Source organism: Oncorhynchus kisutch, linkage group LG26 (genome assembly GCF_002021735.2).
Source record: "Oncorhynchus kisutch isolate 150728-3 linkage group LG26, Okis_V2, whole genome shotgun sequence".
Taxonomy (NCBI): domain Eukaryota; kingdom Metazoa; phylum Chordata; class Actinopteri; order Salmoniformes; family Salmonidae; genus Oncorhynchus; species Oncorhynchus kisutch.
In genome coordinates this window covers 23295719-23314953 of record NC_034199.2, presented here as the reverse complement: position 1 = coordinate 23314953, position 19235 = coordinate 23295719, and the positions used below count along the sequence as shown (strand labels likewise).

The window sequence follows — 19235 nt, the reverse complement described above, 5'->3', positions numbered from 1 at the left end:
TGCATTGACCCCCTCTCACTTTATTATCTATGCAGTCACTTTACCCCTACCTACATGTACATATTACCTCGACTAACCTGAACCCCACACATTGACTCGGTACCGGTACCCCCTGTACATAGCCTAGTTGTTATTTTATTGTGTTACTTTTTTTTTTTACTTTAGTTTATTTAGCAAATATTTTCTTAACTCTTATTTTCTTAAAACTGCATTGTTGGTTAAGGGCTTGTAAGTAAGCATTTCACAGTAAGGTCTACACCGGTTGTATTCGGCGCACGTGACAAATAAAATTTGATTTGATTTGATTCTGCCACTCAGAAGAATTAAAAAAAATAAAGAAATAACATTACAAAAGATACATAACTACAAAGTATTGATCCTTTTAATCATAACATTTAAGAAATAATACATTAAATATATAGAGGAGTACAAAACAAAAAAATAATTTCAAAAAAACAAACAATCCTATTGAAAACACACCGCCAAGATATCAAGTAAAAAACATTGTATTTTCAGGAGTTATATAACAATTGAGGATAAGGATTTGTGCCTGCTTGGAGTTGTGATCAGAGCTTGGTCTTGTGACCATTTGACTCCTCCTTTGTCAAGACGGCACTTTTAGAGCGAGTTCCTTTCCTATCACCCAAGCCCCGCCTCCACAACCCCTGAGGGCCCGTGGCGTCCATGGCAATATCTATGAGGCGGTCTGGGAGGAGCCAGCGGAGGAGGAGCAGGAAGAGGAAGTCGAGAACAGCAAAGAGGGCAAAGATGGAGCCTGCCACGGGGCCACAGTGGGCCCTCAGTCTGAGCAGCCGTCTGTCCAGAGGAAGAACCTCCTTCCCAGCGACGCAATCATATACCTGACAGAACAGAGAGAGTTAGTATCAATGAATTAGACCTCATCAGTATCTCAGTCGGAGTCAATGAAAGGTATTATGAAAGTGTATCACAGTGTAGATTTATGAAACATAATAAAATAGAGAGTATGTAAGCATGAATGAGCCTACCTTCTCTGTTCTCTCTGCGACGTTCCTCCAGGTGTACAGGGTGCGGACGTGGGCGTGGATGGTGGCGGGGGAGGCAACGCGGCCCGATAGTTGCCTAGCGATGACACTCTCCAGGCCGGCACACAGAGAATGCACGGTTGGCTCGCACAGGGTGATCAGATGCTCAGGCAGAACCTCTGGGATCCCTCCAACACGCGTACTTACCACCTACACGCACACACACAAAATGATCAGATCTCAAACTCCCTCACATTACAAGCATACTATACATCTAAACACCCACACATGTACAAAGTTCACCTCGTTGCCCCATTCATCTTAATGGACAAACACCCACTCAATCCACCACTGCTTCTCATTAGACAATCCCTGACTTACACCCAACCAGTTCCAGGTATCAACCACTTTATCTCACAGTGCACCAGCTAATGTATACTGTACCTGGCCTGTGTTGTGATAAGGGATGAACCCACCTGTAGTCCACAGCTGGCTCCCTCCACTATGGCCATGCAGAAGGCCTCAGTCAGGGAGGTGTTGAGGAAGATATGTCCCTGGACCAACACCCCACGCACATCCTTATGCTCCAGGGCCCCCAGGAGATGCACCCTTGGGAGAGAGAGAAGCAAATCAGACACATGCAGTACATATAAACACATACAACCACACACATACACCACTGTATAATTGTACCTGTCGTGTAGTTGGTATTTCTCTCTCACTTCCTCCAACACGATTCTCTTTGGTCCCTCTCCACCAATCAAGAAATGTACATCTGGATGTTTCAGACAGAGCTCTGGGATGATCCTTCCCAGAAGATCTATTCCTTAAAAAAGGGAAAGAGCAGGAAATGACACTTCACACTCCTACAATCATACCTACAGGAACTGTATGTAATAATAAATTACGTAGATCAAGTTTTTGCTACATTATATACAGTATAGTCTCACCCCAACCTACCTTTGCGGTAGACGAGACGGCTGATCACAACGATGGTGATCCTGTCGTCATGCCGTTGGGAGGGGTCGGGTGTAAAGTCTCTGGGGTCGACGGCATTGGGGATGACAGAAACAATCCCGGGGTCGAGGCCTGCCCTGAGCACTGTGTTCTCCTTACTGGTGTATGACACGCACACAATGTGATTGGTATCGCACAGAGACACAGCCAGCAGCTTATTGGTCAGCACCGAGCTGACGTCAGCAAAACCAAAGAGGGAGTGGTCAGTGAACACCTGTAAACAGAAAACAACCTTTAGTTATTTATACTAGATGGACACATAAAAAGCTATTTCAGGAATGTGATATGTTACCGCCTTGCCGTAGGTTGAGTCTGCAATGGCACCCCATTCCTATAGTGCACTACGTTCGGTCAAAGGTAGGCTTAGTTTCATCACCCACAACACCCTCTCTGCTAGACTGCTACCCACAGTGTTGAGGCCCATGGTTACCCACTGTGTTGAGGCCCATGGTTACCCACCGTGTTGAGGCCCATGGTCTTGGCGTGGAACAGTGCATCGTGTCCCATAGCGGAGAAGGAGCTGTGGGCGTGCACCACGGTGATGCGTTCCCTGACGAACACACAGCGCAGAAGTGGCAGGCTGTGGAAGCAGGTGGTGACGGTGGACTGGTTGTACATCACCTGCAGGGGCAGGTAGTAGACCTTGAGCCCATTGGTCAGGTAGCGGACCCCCTTCCTACAGCCGTAGGTGTGGGTGGCGATCACCACCTTGTGGCCCTTCTCGATCAGACACTGGGATAGCTGGTAGATGTGGCTCTCCACCCCTCCCATATTGGGGTAGAAGAAGTCTGACACCATGCAAATGTTGTGTTTCCTGGTTGGGGCCTGGGGAGCTACTGTGAGCCCGTCATGGTGTCTGTTTGCTGGGGGAGCATGGGCAGCCGCCCCCCTCCTTCGCTGGCCCATGGTGGTGGAGTGCTGTGGTTGTGTGCGTCACTCATACAGGCGTTTCACATGTAGAGCAACCATGCACCTGTGTAAATAATGAAAAATATATAAATGACAATGGCTAGCTACAACAACACAATCTGCTCAGACTAGCCTAGGACTCAATCTAATTACTATATCATACACTTTGGTAATGAAGCTTATCGAAAGATGATCTTATGAATAAGCGGTTGCAAGCTAGCTAGTCGAGATATCATCTGGCCGCATACACTGAGTGTACAAAACGTTAGGAACACCTTCCTAATATTGAGTTTCACCCCCTTTTGCCCTCAGAACAAACTCAATTTGTTGAAGCATTGACTCTCGGTGTCGAAAGCGTTCCACAGGGATGCTGGCCTATATTGACTCCAATGCTTCCCACAGTTGAGTCAAGCTTGCTGGATGTCCTTCGGGTGGTGGACCATTCTTAGGGGCGGCAAGGTAGCCTAGTTGTTAGAGAGTTGGACTAGTAACCGGAGGTTTGCAAGTTCAAACTCCCGAGCTGACAAGGTACAAATCTGTCGCTCTGCCCCTGAACAGGCAGTTAACCCACTGTTCCTAGGCCATCATTGAAAATAAGAATTTGTTCTTAACTGACTTGCCTAGTTAAATAAAGGTTAAAAAAATACAAAATAAAAAAATCTTGATACACACAGGAAACGGTTGAGCGTGAAAAACCCAGCAGCAATGCAGTTCTTGATACACTCAAGAACTGCAATGGCACCTACTACAGTACCACGTTCAAAGGAACTCAAATCTTTTCTTTTTTTTAAAACCCCTTTTTCACCCCAATTTCGTGGTATCCAGTCTTGTCTCATCGCTACAACTCCCGTACGGACTCGGGAGAGGCGAAGGACGAGAGCTATGCATCCTCCGAAACACAACCCAACCAAGCCGCACCGCTTCTTGACACAACGCACATCCAACCTGGAAGCCAGCCGCACCAATGTGTCGGAAGAAACACCGTACACCTGGCGACCTAGTCAGCGTGTACTGCGCCCGGCCCGCCAAAGGAGTCGCTAGTGTGCGATGAGACAAGGATATCCCTGCCGGCCAAACCCTCCCTAACCTGGACGACGCTGGGCCAATTGTGCACCGTCCCATGGGCCTCGCGGCCAGCTGCGACAGAGCCTGGGCTCTGGTGGCACAGCTAGCACTGCGATGCAGTGCCTGAGACCACTGCGCCACCCGGGAGGCCCAGAACTCAAATTTTTGTCTAACCTATTCACCGTCTGAATGGCACACACACAATCCATGTTTCACTTATCTCAAGGCTTAAAAATCATTATTTAACCTGTCAATCTACAAGGATTGAAGTGGATTTAACAAGTGACATCAATAGAGGATCATAGCTTTCACCTGGTCAGTATATGTCATGGAAAGAGTAGGTGTTCCTAACAGTGGTGGTAAAATCACTGGGGAAGCCAGAAAATAAGGCCATATTACAACCTGTGTAGTGACAATTGTGTTGTTTGCTCTTATAACCTGTTAATTCATATGCCTTGCGACAGTGATATTTAGGCCTAAAGGCTGAAACAATTAGACACAGTGGTAAAATAAATTCAAAGACACCTTTGTTTTATCACAAAATCGGATAGCAACCTCTGTCCAGTTTTGTCCACAAATCATAAACTCAGCAAAAAAAGAAATGTCCCCTTTTCAGGACCCTGTCTTTCAAAGATACTTCATAAAAATCGAAATAACTTCACAGATCTTCATTGTAAAGGGTTTAAACACTGTTTCCCAAGCTTGTTCAATGAACCATAAACAATTAATGAACATGCACCTGTGGAACGGTCGTTAAGACACTAACAGCTTACAGACGGTAGGCAATTAAGGTCACAGTTATGAAAACTTTGGACACTAAAGAAGCCTTTCTCTGAAAGACACCAAAAGAAAGATGCCCAGGATCCCTGCTCATCTGCGTGAACGTGCCTTAGGCAATGCTGCAAGGAGGCATGAGGAACTGCAGATGTGGCCTGGGCAATAAATTGCAATGTCCATACTGTGAGACGCCTAAGACAGCGCTACAGGGAGACAGGACGGACAGCTGATCATCCTTGCAGTGGCAGACCACGTGTAACAACACCTGCACAGGATTGGTACATCCGAACATCACACCTGCGGGACAGGTACAGGATGGCAACAACAACTGCCCGAGTTACACCAGGAACGCACAATCCCCCCATCAGTGCTCAGACTGTCCGCAATAGGCTGAGAGAGGCTGGACTGAGGGCTTGTAGGCCTGTTGTAAGGCAGGTCCTCACCAGACATCAGCGGCAACAACGTCACCTATGGGCACCAACCCACCGTTGCTGGACCAGACAGGACTGGCAAAAAGTGATCTTCACTGACGAGTCGCGGTTTTGTGCGCATGGGGTGATGGTTGGATTCGTGTTTATCGTTCAAGGAATGAGCGTTACACCGAGGCCTGTACTCTGGAGCGGGATTGACTTGGAGGTGGAGGGTCCGTCATGGTCTGGGGTGGTGTGTCACAGCATCATCGGACTGAGCTTGTTGTCATTGCAAGCAATCTCAGCGCTGTGCGTTACAGGGAAGACATCCTCCTCCCTCATGGTGGTACCCTTCCTGCAGGCTCATCCTTACATGACCCTCCAGCATGACAATGCCACCAGCCATACTGCTCGTTCTGTGCGTGATTTCCTGCAAGACAGGAATGTCAGTACTCTGCCATGTCTAGCGAAGAGCCCTGATCTCAATCCCATTGAGCACGTCTGAAACCTGTTGGATCGGAGGGTGAGGGCTAGGGCCATTCACCCCAGAAATGTCCGGGAACTTGCAGGTACCTTTGTGGAAGAGTGGGGTAACATCTCACAGCAAGAACCGGCAAATCTGGTGCAGTCCATGAGGAGGAGATGCACTGCAGTACTTAATGCAGCTGGTGGCCACACCAGATACTGACTGTTACTTTTGATTTTGACTCCCCCTTTGTTCAGGGACACATTATTCAATTTCTGTTAGTCACATGTCTGTGGAACTTGTTCAGTTTATGTCAGTTGTTGCATCTTGTTATGTTCATACAAATATTTACACATGTTAAGTTTGCGGAAAATAAACGCAGTTGACAGTGAGAGTAAGTTTTTTTTTCTTCTGAGTTTATTACATGTAACAGACAGTTACATGACCAACAGCATGGTCAAGCAAGTTAATGTTTCCGGATTTTACGGATCACTAAAGAACTATTGATTTAGAACCACAGTGAGTTACCGCAAGTCGCAAAGAAAACAGCAGCTGCCTCCACCATTCCATCACCTCTGCTTAGTCTAATACAGTGACAACTAAAAGATACCAAAAACAATTTATTGCAATCAACGTAAGCAAAATAAAATGTGGCTGCATGAGTATGCGTGAACGCAAGTAGAAAATATGTTGACTCACCCTACTTGTAGAGAAACACCAATGCCATCCTCCTTTCTTTCATGTTGATGAAACAGTCTATCACTCAGCCATACAGTACATGTGTTTATTTTTTGTTGTCCTAGGCTACCTGGCTAAAATGCTTACTTGCAAGCCTAATTCCATTCAAGGACAACTTTAGATGGTTAACATTAGCCTGTTACATGCTGAATGTCCATCCTCTCAGGCCAGGGCACAACAATGCATGAATTAATGGTTTCATCAGAATCGTCATTATAATCATTGTCTAGTATGGAGAATTAAGTAAAACCACAAGACTCCCTATCGCCATCCATGGATAATATAGGAAAGGGACAATTTTAGCAAGCAATCTAGCCACCAAATGGCTACAACACAACGGGATGCAACAATTCAAGTTGTTCTGTCAATGATGAATGATCTCAATGCGATTTGATGTGAGGGATGCCAAAATCCAAGCTGGCTATCCTTGACACGTTTTTGGGGTGAGCCAGGCCCATTCACAGTTGAACTGGCTCAGTTTAGCTTAATTAACGCTGATAAAAAAAATATATAAAAAATTGACCGATCATGCTCGCTGGCTTCCTTTGCATTCCAATCAATTTTGGGCAGCAAACAATGTCATACTCGAGTGAGAGTTTAGACCAGACAGCATCAGACAGATGGCATACACGTAGGGAGACAGATGTTCGCTGTTTAGTTTGCTCGGGTGCTTTTTTTTCCGGTGAGATACATTCAGCGAATTCTGCGAATTGAAGGACAATTATGAAACACAGAGAGACGAAATATATATTGTTATATGCATTTTTTTCTCCAATTTAGCCTGGCTTCCCTTGGCATCTATGAATACATCCATGGTTCCTAATCTTTGTACAGTGTAGATAACCCATTCGTTTGTAGCTTGGAGGTAACGTTAACTAGCTGCTGTAACTTTTTAGTCGGCTAGTTAACGTTAGAAATTAAGCTAGGTAAGCTAGTATGTTTGCTATGATGCTGCAAAGGACTTTGAGGGTTCAGACTTGAGACTATGACCTTACCTTCAAAGCAAAGAGAAATTTATTTTTGTTTTATATAAATCAACAATTTTGTTTCAGTTCATCCTTATTCAACCATATTCCGTCAATCAAAACAACACACACTTCCTGCTTTGCGTCATCATGTCAAAGATAGAACAACAAGACAGATATTTCACTGGATGTATAAATTGTGAAGCAACCGGTTGGCGTTTCGACTCACAAGCAAATATGGTAGTGAGAGGTGCCTACTGGCGCGTAGTGGGAGAAGAGGGAACGAGATGGATTTTGGCCGCAACGGCAAATTTTTTAATCGATGAAACATTTGATCTCAATACACTTGTTATGAAGTGTTATTCTTTGCAAATTTTTAATTTCGCTGTTTGGAAGTGCAAATCCGAATTGAGTTACTGCACAAGGGAATTCATAGTAGGCGTTCCCTAACGAAATATGGAGACGTCTACTACAACGCGCCAATAGGTTATCGCTAACGTGTGCATGGCCCTGCCCATCTCCTTGCTTGTTTTGTCCACTATGACTAATTCGTTCCCATTGGAAACGACAAGATGTGGTCTATCTTGGTTTCGTTATAAAATCTTTGATCATGTCTTCATTTTATTATTAGTCTTCTTCGTTGGATTTATTGGCGAGCTACATCCAAAAATGTTTGTCGCCTCTAACTGGACGGGGATTAAATTCACAAAATAAAAGTTTATTCCACTACGGGGAAAAGAAAATTAACATTAAAACGCAAACTACGAAAGAATTTACCCCCCCCTCCCCCAAAAAACAACAATTTATATATATAGGGTGGGACTGCACGAGTCAGTAATCCATGTAGCTCCTCGGATGTTAAAAGGAAAGGTTCACCCATTTTGAATGTAATATGTTTTTGTGATGTCCTGTCGATTCCCTGGGTCATTTAATGTTTTCCTGTGTATCTGAGCGATTGGGGCTCTAGCAGGCAGAAATATGGCTGGTATGACAATGCACTGTGATAAAGTCACTCTCACTACCCTATAAATTAATAGGAATATGACTTTTATATTGCAAAGACGTCTATCATACATGCCAGATTTTAATATTCCTACCTCGAGAAATGTGTCATTTAACATCTAGCACATTTGTCCTATGTGCCTGCCTCTTTATGCCTCGTTGACACCGACAGCATTTTGGTACACCAGAAGTACATTTCCAATGGAATGCTGCATTTGCCTTGCAGTACTGCATTGCAGAGGCAGAGTTCTCCTTCCTTCCATTAACCAAACGATTCATCCTACGAATGTCGACCACTCCAGGAATTTTCTTTAGCATGTTAATGTCAACATTCTCAGACACTCCAGAACTTACTCCTTTGACAGGCACCCACCCTGCTCCGTAGGTCAATACATGACATAGCATAATCATTAACTCAATTTTGAGGCCCAGAAAATTATCCTTCTGATCAGCATAAACACACAAAATCAACACAAGCCCAGCCCTTGTGATTTTCACTGACTGTACTTTACTCAAGGCTTTCTTTACCATTTTGGATACTTCCCACGGATCCACCAAATCGGGACCCAATTCTCCCAGAAAACAAACTCCTACCAGATTCAACCGGGTAATACCTTCACTAGAAGTTAACTTTCCTACATTAGTTTAACATACTTATTTCCACCATTATCAGATTCAAGCTCCATCTCGCATGACCTTCACATAGAGATAGATAGAGGACTCATCTTTGCACTGTATCTGTGTCATTTTAGCATCAGACTGGAATATGTTACGGGAGTTTTCCGATGGCATTGAGGAGTACACAACATCAGTCACTGACTTAATCAATAAGTGCATCAATGACGTCGTCACCACAGTGACTGTACGCACATACCCCAACCAGAAGCCATGGATTAAAGGGTAGAGCTACCACTTTCAATGAGCTGGACTCTAACCCGGAAGCTTATAAGAAATCCCGCTATGCCATCCGACGAACCATCAAACAGGAAAAGCGTCAATACAGGACAAAGATCGAATCGTACTACAATGGCTTCAAACCTCAACAGATGTGGCAGGGCTTGCAAACTATTACAGACTACAAAGGGAAGCACAGCCGCGAGCTGCCAGTTGACACGAGTAGAGGTCGACTGATTAATCAGAATGACCGATTAATTAGGGCCGATTTCAAGTTTTCATAACAATCGTAATCTGCGTTTTTGGACACCGATCATGGCCGATTACATTGTACTTCACGAGGAGACTGCGTGGCAGGCTCCAAGGAGCTAAGGTAAGGTGCTAGCTAGCATTAAACGTATCTTGTAAAAAAACTATCTTAACATAATCACTAGTTAACTACACATGGTTGATGATATTACTAGTTTATCTAGCTTGTCCTGCGTTGCATATAATCGATGTGGTGTCTGTTAATTTATCATTGAATCATAACCTACTTCGCCAAACGGGTGAATTAACAAGCGCATTCGCGAAAAATCACTGTCGTTGCACCAATGTGTACCTAACCATAAACATTAATGCCTTTCTTAAAATCAATACACAAGTATATATTTTTAAACCTGCATATTAGTTAATATTGCCTGCAAACATTAATTTCTTTTAACTAGGGAAATTGTGTTACTTCTCTTGCATTCTGTGCAACAGAGTCAGGGTATGTGCAGCAGTTTGGGCCGCCTGGCTCATTGCGAACTGTGAAGACTATTTCTTCCTAACAAAGACAGCCAACTTGCCAAACGGGGATGATTTAACAAAAGCGGATTTGAGAAAAAAGCATAATCGTTGCACGAATGTACCTAACCATAAACATCAATGCCTTTCTTAAAATTAATACAAAGAAGTATAGTATTTCTGTGTGTTATTATGTTATAATTAAGTCTAGGATTTGATATTTGATAGAGGCAGTCTGACTGAGCGGTGGTAGGCAGCAGCAGGCTTGTAAGCATTCATTCAAACAGCACTTTCGTGAGTTTGCCAGCAGCTCTTTGCTGTGCTTCAAGCAGTGAGCCGTTTATGACTTCAAGCCTATCAACTCCCGAGATTAGGCGAGTGTAACCGATGTGAAATGGCTAGCTAGTTAGCGGGGTGCGCGCTATTAGCGTTTCAAAGTCACTCGCTCTGAGACTTGGAGTAGTTGTTCCCCTTGCTCTGCAAGGGCCGTGGCTTTTGTGGAGCGATGGGTAACGATGCTTTGAGGGTGGCTGTTGTCGATGTGGTAGGGGCGAGGAGAGGGACGGAAGCTATACTGTTACACTCGCAATACTAAAGTGCCTATAAGAACATCCAAAAGTCAAAGGTATATGAAATACAAATTGTATAGAGAGAATTCCTATAATTCCTATAATAACCTCAACCTAAAACTTCTTACCTGGGAATATTGAAGACTCATGTTAAAAGGAACCACCAGCTTTCATATGTTCTCATGTCCTGAGCAAGGAACTTAAACATGAGCTTTTTTACATGGTACATATTGCACTTTTACTTTCTCCTCCAACACTTTGTTTTTGCATTATTTAAACCAAATTGAATATGTTTCATTATTTATTTGAGGCTAAATTGATTTGATTGATGTATTATATTAAGTTAAAATAAGTGTTCATTCAGTATTTTTGTAATTGTCATTATTACAAATAAATACATTTAAAAAAAAATGTGATCGGCCGATTAATCGGAATCTGCTTTTTTGGTCCTCCAATAATCGATATCGGCGTTGAAAAATCATAGTCGGTCGACCTCTAGACACGAGCCTAACAGACTAGCTAAATTACTTCTACGCTCGCTTCGAGGCAAGTAACGTGGAAACATGCATGAGAGCATCAACTGTTCAGGACGACTGTGTGATCACGCTCTCCATAGCCGATGTGAGTAAGACCTTTAAAACAGGTCAACATCCATAAGGCCGCGGCCAGACGGATTTCCAGGACCTGTACTCCGAACATATGCTGACCAACTGGCAAGTGTCTTCACTGACATTTTCAACATCTCTCTGTCTGAGTCTGTAATACCAACATGTTTCAAGCAGACCACCATAGTCCATGTGCCCAAGAACACCAAGGTAACCTGCTTAAATGACTACAGACCCATAGCACTCAGGTCTGTAGCCATTAAGTGCTTTGAACGGCTGGTCATGGCTCACATCAACACCATTATCCCAGAAACCCTGGACTCACTCCTATTTGTATACCGCCCCAACAGATCCACAGATGATGCAATCTCTATTGCACTCCACACGGGCCTTTCACACCTGGACAAAAGGAACACCTATGTGAGAATACAATATTCATTGACTACAGAGAATGTTCATTGACTACAGCTCAGCGTTCAACACCATAGTGCCCTGAAAACTCATCACTAAGCTAAGGACCTTGGGACTAAACACCGTTCAACTGACGACTGAAGTCAGCCTGCAAGCGCCCGGCCCGCCCAAGGAGTCGCTAGAGCACGATGAGCCAAGTAAAACACCCCCCTGGCCAAACCCTCCCCTGAGCCAATTGCCTTTGACTGCTGCGCCACTCTGTAGGCCTCAAGTCCATGGTTTTTGATTTGGGTACGTTTTGAAAGATCAAATCAAATCAAATGTATTTGTCACATACACATGGTTAGCAGATGTTAATGCGAGTGTAACGAAATGCTTGTGCTTCTAGTTCCGACAATGCAGTAATAACCAACGAGTAATCTAACCTAACAATTCCAAAACTACTACCTTATACACACAAGTGTAAAGGGATAAAGAATATGTACATAAAGATATATGAATGAGTGATGGTACAGAACGGCATAGGCAAGATGCAGATACTATCGGTATCACGTAATCTTACATGCTTATAGCACCTCATTGAACTCAGACACTTAAGTCACAACAAACAATCTGCAAGAACTGTAGGTAGCATCCTGACAGAGACAGAGAATGAGAACCTTCCCTAATTCTACAAGGTAAGGAATGAGACAAACAAACAGTAGGCTAGAATTACCAACTGTAAATGCTGGCCCTCAATTTAATACTCCCATAAAGTGACAGATTGTTATTATAAGGTTTATAGATAAAGGCTGAGAGATCAGTCCAAAAAATATATATATATACTGTATATATATTTTGCCTTCAGTCAAAAGCCTTCATGACACCAAATCCCTTACCCAAAAGTTTCCTTGCCATAGAACTACTATGATTGATAGCAGAACTACTGAAAATCATTACTCTTTGTCACTGGTGCATATTATGATATGGGATCAGAGAGGATTATTTCTGGTGAAACTTTGAATTTGATCTAGGTTGATGAGTGATAGTATTGACAGTTTAGGGCCAGTTTCCAACAATTATCATTTCATGTTTTTAACGCAATACACTTTTGATGTGTGAGACAAAGTTGTGACACACCCTGAGCAGATCAGATCTCTGCATGTTCAAACCAAATCCTCCCATGCTTGACAAGTAATGTAATGAAAACAACAAATATCCTATCTGTACCCAACATTATTGACAGGGAATGAGCATACCAAACATGAGGAACACCTTCCTATTATTCAGTTGCATCCCCCCAGCAGAGTTACAGTTCTTGGCACAAACCATTACACCTGTCACTTACTACCATCCCCCATTCACAGTGTGATTCATTTGATGCTGTAGATCAGGGATGGGCAACTGGTGGCCTGGGGGACGGCACCAAAAATAACTTTCTCTGTGTGTAGTACCAGTCAAGAGTTTGGAAACACCTACTCATTCAAGGGATTTTCTTTGTTTTTACTATTTTCTACATTGTGGAATAATGGTGAAGACATCAAAACTATGAAATAACACATGTGGAATCATGTATAAACCAAAAAAGTGTTAAACAAATGAAAACATATTTTATACTTTAGATTCTTCAAAGTAGCCACCCTTTCTTTGCCTTGATGATAGCTTTGCACACTCTTGGCATTCCTTCAACTAGCTTCAGCTGGAATGCATTTCCAACAGTCTTGAAGGAGTTCCCACATATAATGAGCACTTGTTGGCTGCTTTTCCTTCACTCTGTGGTCCAACTCATCCCAAACCATCTCAATTGGGTTGAGGTTGGGTAATTGTGGAGGCCAGGTCATCTTAAGCGCAAACCAGATGGCATGGCGTATTGCCACAGAATGCTGTGTTAGCCATGCTGGTGAGTTATGCCTTGAATTCTAAATAAATTACAGACAGTGTCACCAGCAAAGCACCCCCACACCATCATACCTCCTCCATGCTTCACGGTGGGAACCACACATGCAGAGATCATCCGTTCACCTACTCTGTGTCTCACAAAGACACGTCGGTTGGAACCAAAAATCTTTCATTTGGACTCATCAGACGAAAGGACGGATTTCCACTCGTATAATGTCTGTTGCTCGTGTTTCTTGGCCCAATAAAGTATCTTCTTCTTCTTGGTGTCCTTTAGTAGCGGTTTCTTTGCAGCAATTCGACCATGAAGGCCTGATTCACGTAGTCTCCTCTGAATAGTTGATGTTGAGATGTGAACTCTCTGCAGAATTTATTTGGGCTGAAATTCATGAGTCTGGTAATTAATCAACTTATTTGACAGGATTTGGAAAGGCACACACAGTGCATGTCAGAGCAAAAACCAAGCCATGAGATCGAAGGAATTGTCCGTAGAGCTCCTAGACAGGATGGTGTCGAAGCACAGATCTGGAAAAGGGTAACAAAACATTTCTGCAGCATTGAAGATCCCCAAGAACACAGTGGCCTCCATCATTCTTAAATGGAAGAAATTTGGAACTACCAACACTCTTCCTAGAGCTGGCTGCCCAGCCAAACTGGGGGAGAAGGGTCTTGGTCTGGGAGGTGACCAAGAACCAGATGGTCACTCTGACAGAGCTCCAGAGTTCCTCTGTGGAGATGGGAGTACCTTCCAGAATGACAACCATCTCTAAGGCACTCCACCAATCAGGCCTTTATGGTAGTGGCCAGACAGAAGCCACTCCTCAGTAAAAGGCACATGACAGCCCACTTGGAGTAAAGGACTCTCAGACCATGAGAAACAAGATTCTCTGGTCTGATGAAACCAAGATTGAACTCTTCGCCTGAAAGCCAAGAGTCACGTCTGGAGAAAATCCGACACCATCCCTATGGTGAAGCATGGTGGTGGTAGCATCATGCTATGGGGATGTTTTTCAGTGACAGGGACTGGGAGACTAGTCAGAGAGCTCAGGACCTCAGACTGGGGCGAAGGTTCACTTTCCAACAGGACAACAACTCTAAGCACACAGCCAAGACAACGCAGGAGTGGCTTCGGGACAAGTCTCTGAATGTCCTTGAGTGGTCCAGCCAGATCCCAGACTTGAACCCGATTGAACAACTCTGGAGAGGCCTGAAAATAGCTGTGCAGCGATGCTCCCCATCCAACCTGACAGAGCTTGAGATGAGGGAAGAATGGGAGAAACTCCCCAAATACAGGTGTGTCAAGCTTGAAGCATCATACCCAATAAGACTCGAGGCTGTAATCGCTGCCAAAGGTGCTTCAACAAAGTACTGAGTAAAAGGTCTGAATATTTCCATTTTTTATTTGTAATACATTTGCAACATTTTATTTAATCAATTTTAGAATAAGGCTGTAACGTAATAAAATGTGGAAAAAGTCAAGGGGTCTGAATACTTGTGTGAATACTTGTGTGTGTGTGTGTGTGTGTGTGTGTGTGTGTGTGTGTGTGTGTGTGTGTGTGTGTGTGTGTGTGTGTGTGTGTAGAAATATTTAGGAACTCAGTCAGGTTCTCAACTTACTGTTGAAAGTTAGAATAATAGAATGCACAAGGTGCAATTTCTAAATTTGCTAGTGCATCAGAAGTATTTCAATTAGCTCATATCATTAAAACATTTTTGCTGTCGAGCGGCCAGTTATCTAAACTTAAGAATTGTAAGAATTGTCGAATAAGCGGTTGCAAGTCCCATGACCAGACCACAGAGCCACTTCGGCCCCTCATGATGAGTTCCGTTTTTTTGTGGCCCCCACCCCCATCAATGTTTCCCATCCTGGCAACAGCCAAAGAGTAAATACAGGACTAAGATTGAATCGTTCTACACCGACTCCGACGCTCGTCGGATGTGGCAGGGCTTGCAAACTACTACAGTCAACAAAGGGAAGCTCAGCCGCGAGCTGCCCAGCAACACAAGCTTACCAGATGAGCTAAATTACTTCTATGCACATTTCGAGGAAAGCAACACCAAAGCATGCATGAGAGCACCAGCTGTTCTGGACGACTGTGTGATCGCGCTCACTGTAGCCGATGTGAGTAAGACCATTTTAAACAGGTCAACATACACAAGGCCACAGGGCCAGACTGATTACCAGGACGTGCACTCCGAGAATGCAGTGTCAAATCAAAATCAAATAAAATGTATTTATATAGCCCTTCTTACATCAGCTGATGCCACAATGTGCTGTACAGAAACCCAGCCTAAAACCCCAAACAGCAAGCAATGCAGGTGTAGAAGAACGGTGGCTAGGAAAAACAGAATGTCTGGGACAGGTAGCACGTCCGGTGAACAGATCAGGGTTCCATAGCCGCAGGAGCAGCAGCACGGTCAGGTGGACTGGGGACAGCAAGGAGTCATCATGCCAGGTAGTCCTGAGGCATGGTCCTAGGGCTTAGGTCCTCTGAGAGAGAGAAAGAAATAAAGAGAAAGAGAGCATTAGAGAGAGCATACTTAAATTCACACAGGACACCAGATAAGACAGGAGAAAAACTCCAGATATAACAGACTAACCCTAGCCCCCCGACACATAAACTACTGAAGCATACATACTGTAGGCTGAGACAGGAAGGGTCAGGAGGCACTGTGGCCCCATCCGATGATACCCCCGGACAGGGGATATAACCCCACCCACTTTGCCAAAGCACAGCCCCCACACCACTAGAGGGATATCTTCAACCACCAACTTACCATCCTGAGACAAGGCCGAGTATAGCCCACAAAGATCTCCGCCACGGCACAATCCAAGGGGGGGGGCAACCCAGACAGGAAGACCACGTCAGTGACTCAACCCACTCAAGTAACGCACCCATCCTAGGGACAGCATGGAAGATCACCAGTAAGCCAGTGACTCAGCCCCTGTAATATGGTTAGAGGCAGAGAATCCCAGTGGAGAGAGGGGAACCGGCCAGGCAGAGACAGCAATGGCGATTCGTTGCTCCAGTGCCTTTCCGTTCACCTTCAAGCTCCTGGGCCAGACTACACTCAATCATAGGACCTACTGAAGAGATGAGTCTTCAATAAAGACTTAAAGGTTGAGACCGAGTCTGTGTCTCTGACATGGGTAGGCAGACCATTCCATAAAAATGGAGCTCTATAGCAGAAAGCCCTGCTTCCAGCTGTGTGCTTAGAAATTCCAGGGACAATTAGGAGGCCTGCGTCTTGTGACCATAGCGTACGTGTAGGTATGTACGGCAGGACCAAATCGGAAAGATAGGTATGAGCAAGCCCATGTAATGCTTTGTAGGTTAGCAGTAAAACCTTGAAATCAGCCCTTGCCTTAACAGGAAGCCAGTGTAGGGAGGCTAGCACTGGAGTAATATGATCACATTTTTGGGTTCTAGTCAGGATTCAAGCAGCCGTATTTAGCACTACCTGAAGTTTATTTAGTGCTTTATCCGGGTAACCAGAAAGTAGAGCATTGCAGTAGTCTAACTTAGAAGTGACAAAAGCATGGAATAATTTTTCAGCATTATTTTTGGACAGAATATTGCAGATTTTTGCAATGTTACGTAGATGGAAAAAAGCTGTCCTTGAAACAGTCTTGATATGTTCGTCAAAAGAGAGATCAGGGTCCAGAGTAACGCCGAGGTCCTTCACAGTTTTATTTGAGACGACTGTACAACCATCAAGATTAATTGTCAGATTCAACAGAAGATCTCTTTTTTTCTTGGGACCTAGAACAAGCATCTCTGTTTTGTCCGAGTTTAATAGTAGAAAGTTTGCGGCCATCCACTTCCTTATGTCCGAAACACAGGCTTCCAGCGAGGGCAATTTTGGGGCTTCACCATGTTTCATTGAAATGTAATGTCAACTCCTGGTGCTTCATTGTTTTGGTCAATAGCAGCAGAGATGTAATTTCTGTCTTTTCAGATCTTCTTTTAGGCCCTGTGTCACACTAAAGAGGAGGAACGCCTCTTCATTTTCAGAACCTTCAACCTTCATACATTGTTGTTATGCTACTTTACTTTGCCATTGCATTAGCGTTATTTGCCAATATTGGTATTGTGTCTGTAGGCCTATGCAACAGCCCTAATTTAGACAGACACAATCCATCATTGGTGGTGTCAATGAAAATCACCCACCGGGCAAAAACTGGTTAAATCAACGCTGTATCCACCGTCATTTCAACAAAGAATTTCTACGAGATGACTTTGAATCATGGAAAATGGATTGGATTTGAAAAAAGTAATCAACGTTAAGGAATTTAGTATTTTTTTCACCCATCTTTGAACCTAAATGACGTGGTGACATGCTATATTTATTTCACATTGAATTCACGTTAGTTGACAACTCAACCAAATGAAAATCAAAACTAGATGTTGAACTGACGTCTGTGCCCAGTAGGCAGTGATTCCCAACTTGTTCTGGGAAGATGGACTTAAAACAGATTTCTTCATGTGAATTAAATGCATAAGTCAAATAACTTTTACTTTGTTACATACTTTTATTATGCCTCTGTAGAGACAATTTCTCTATGATCTTTTTTTTTATGGCCCTTGTATATCGAACTACTCAATGAAGTTGTCCCCAGGATTGCACAAACAGGCTTGTCTGGGCAGAGAGAGGGAATTTTATATTCTAATGACAGTTCCCTCAACAATACTGGACACGCAGGGATTTTTCCATGTCCCATGTCACTGTTCCAACAGATGATCAAACTATACAAACCAGGAAGTGGCTACCACTCTCACATCCACCTTTTCAAATGTGATTCTTGGATAGTATCTTAAACATAGATCATAGTCTCTCAAGAGATGCATTTGATCATGAAACTGCCAGGACATATACAAATACATCTGCCAACAATGTATAGATTTTAAGTTATTATTGGTGGAATATTTCGATTTAAAGCACATAGTAGATGTCCAGTTAATACAATCTATGGCTTTTAGCCCATAGAAACGCTTTGAATAACGCATTTATAAACGGCAAAAAAAGACAGTCAAAAAATAAATCACAAGGAATAAGGTTTTGAAGTGTCTGACCTATATCTAGTAGATAAAAGAAATCTTTTTTTGGACATATATTTAACTCCTTATTTTTGTTAGCACAAAACTACCGCCACACTTACATTCATTTGTATGGGTTACATTCAGACGAGTCCCGTGACACTTGTGGAATTCATAGAGCAAAACAGATTATTTATTATGTTACTTAGATTGGGTGCGTCAATAGACGTAAGGGCATGCCTTTGATTACTGTAACACACAGATAACCTATTATCAGTATGGGTGTGCCTGGCGCTCTGTGTACAATATATAGCTACATTGATAGATATTAAACAATCAGACACACATGCCCATTAAAATAATAGTAGGCTATGGATACAACTATATCTATAAAACTTGTGACTAAAATGTATAGAGAGCGCCTTATTTTGCAGCTTTTAGTCCATAGTATTGCTTAACTTGAAACCTTTATCTTTGTGAACAAGAATACAATATACCCATTTACTCTAGTTGAAACCATGCCCAAAAAAGCTCAGCAAGGTTGATTTGGGACGATGATTAGGCTGAGCTACCCACGGCATGACTGCATACGGATGGAATGCCACAGGTAAGTCAATCATTTAATGACGTTTTTAATGGTCTCAAAAAAAGTAAATGTATTAACTGTATCGACTCTTGCAAAGAGTAAATCGTTAAGGCCGTCATTGTAAATAAGAATGTT

The 19235-nt window shown here is 43.4% G+C and overlaps 2 protein-coding genes across 4 annotated transcripts in view; both read right to left on the bottom strand.

The window, feature by feature from the left end:
- Positions 1–364: 364 nt before the first annotated feature.
- Positions 365–7517, bottom strand: piga (phosphatidylinositol glycan anchor biosynthesis, class A). 3 transcript variants are annotated; one of them, XM_020461766.2, is made up of 8 exons: positions 7382–7517; positions 6348–7089; positions 2481–2994; positions 1965–2235; positions 1698–1830; positions 1481–1613; positions 1008–1214; positions 365–860 (listed from the first exon to the last, which is right to left on the bottom strand). In XM_020461766.2, exons 3-8 carry the CDS (start codon positions 2925–2927, stop codon positions 567–569), a joined length of 1485 nt encoding a protein of 494 aa, XP_020317355.1. In that variant the 5' UTR covers positions 2928–2994; positions 6348–7089; positions 7382–7517; the 3' UTR covers positions 365–566. The 3 variants fall into 3 exon arrangements, with proteins under 3 accessions (XP_020317355.1, XP_020317354.1, XP_031662124.1); XM_020461765.2 differs by lacking the exon at positions 6348–7089; XM_031806264.1 differs by lacking the exons at positions 6348–7089; positions 7382–7517 and having other exon boundaries at positions 2481–3769.
- Positions 7518–14860: 7343 nt separating this feature from the next.
- Positions 14861–19235, bottom strand: part of LOC109871025 (CD276 antigen-like) — a 33195-nt gene continuing 28820 nt past the window's right edge. The window contains exon 5 of the mRNA XM_031806272.1: positions 14861–15966. Coding sequence (XP_031662132.1) covers positions 15923–15966 — 44 coding nt within the window. The 3' untranslated portion in view covers positions 14861–15922. The remainder of the gene's footprint in view (positions 15967–19235) is intronic.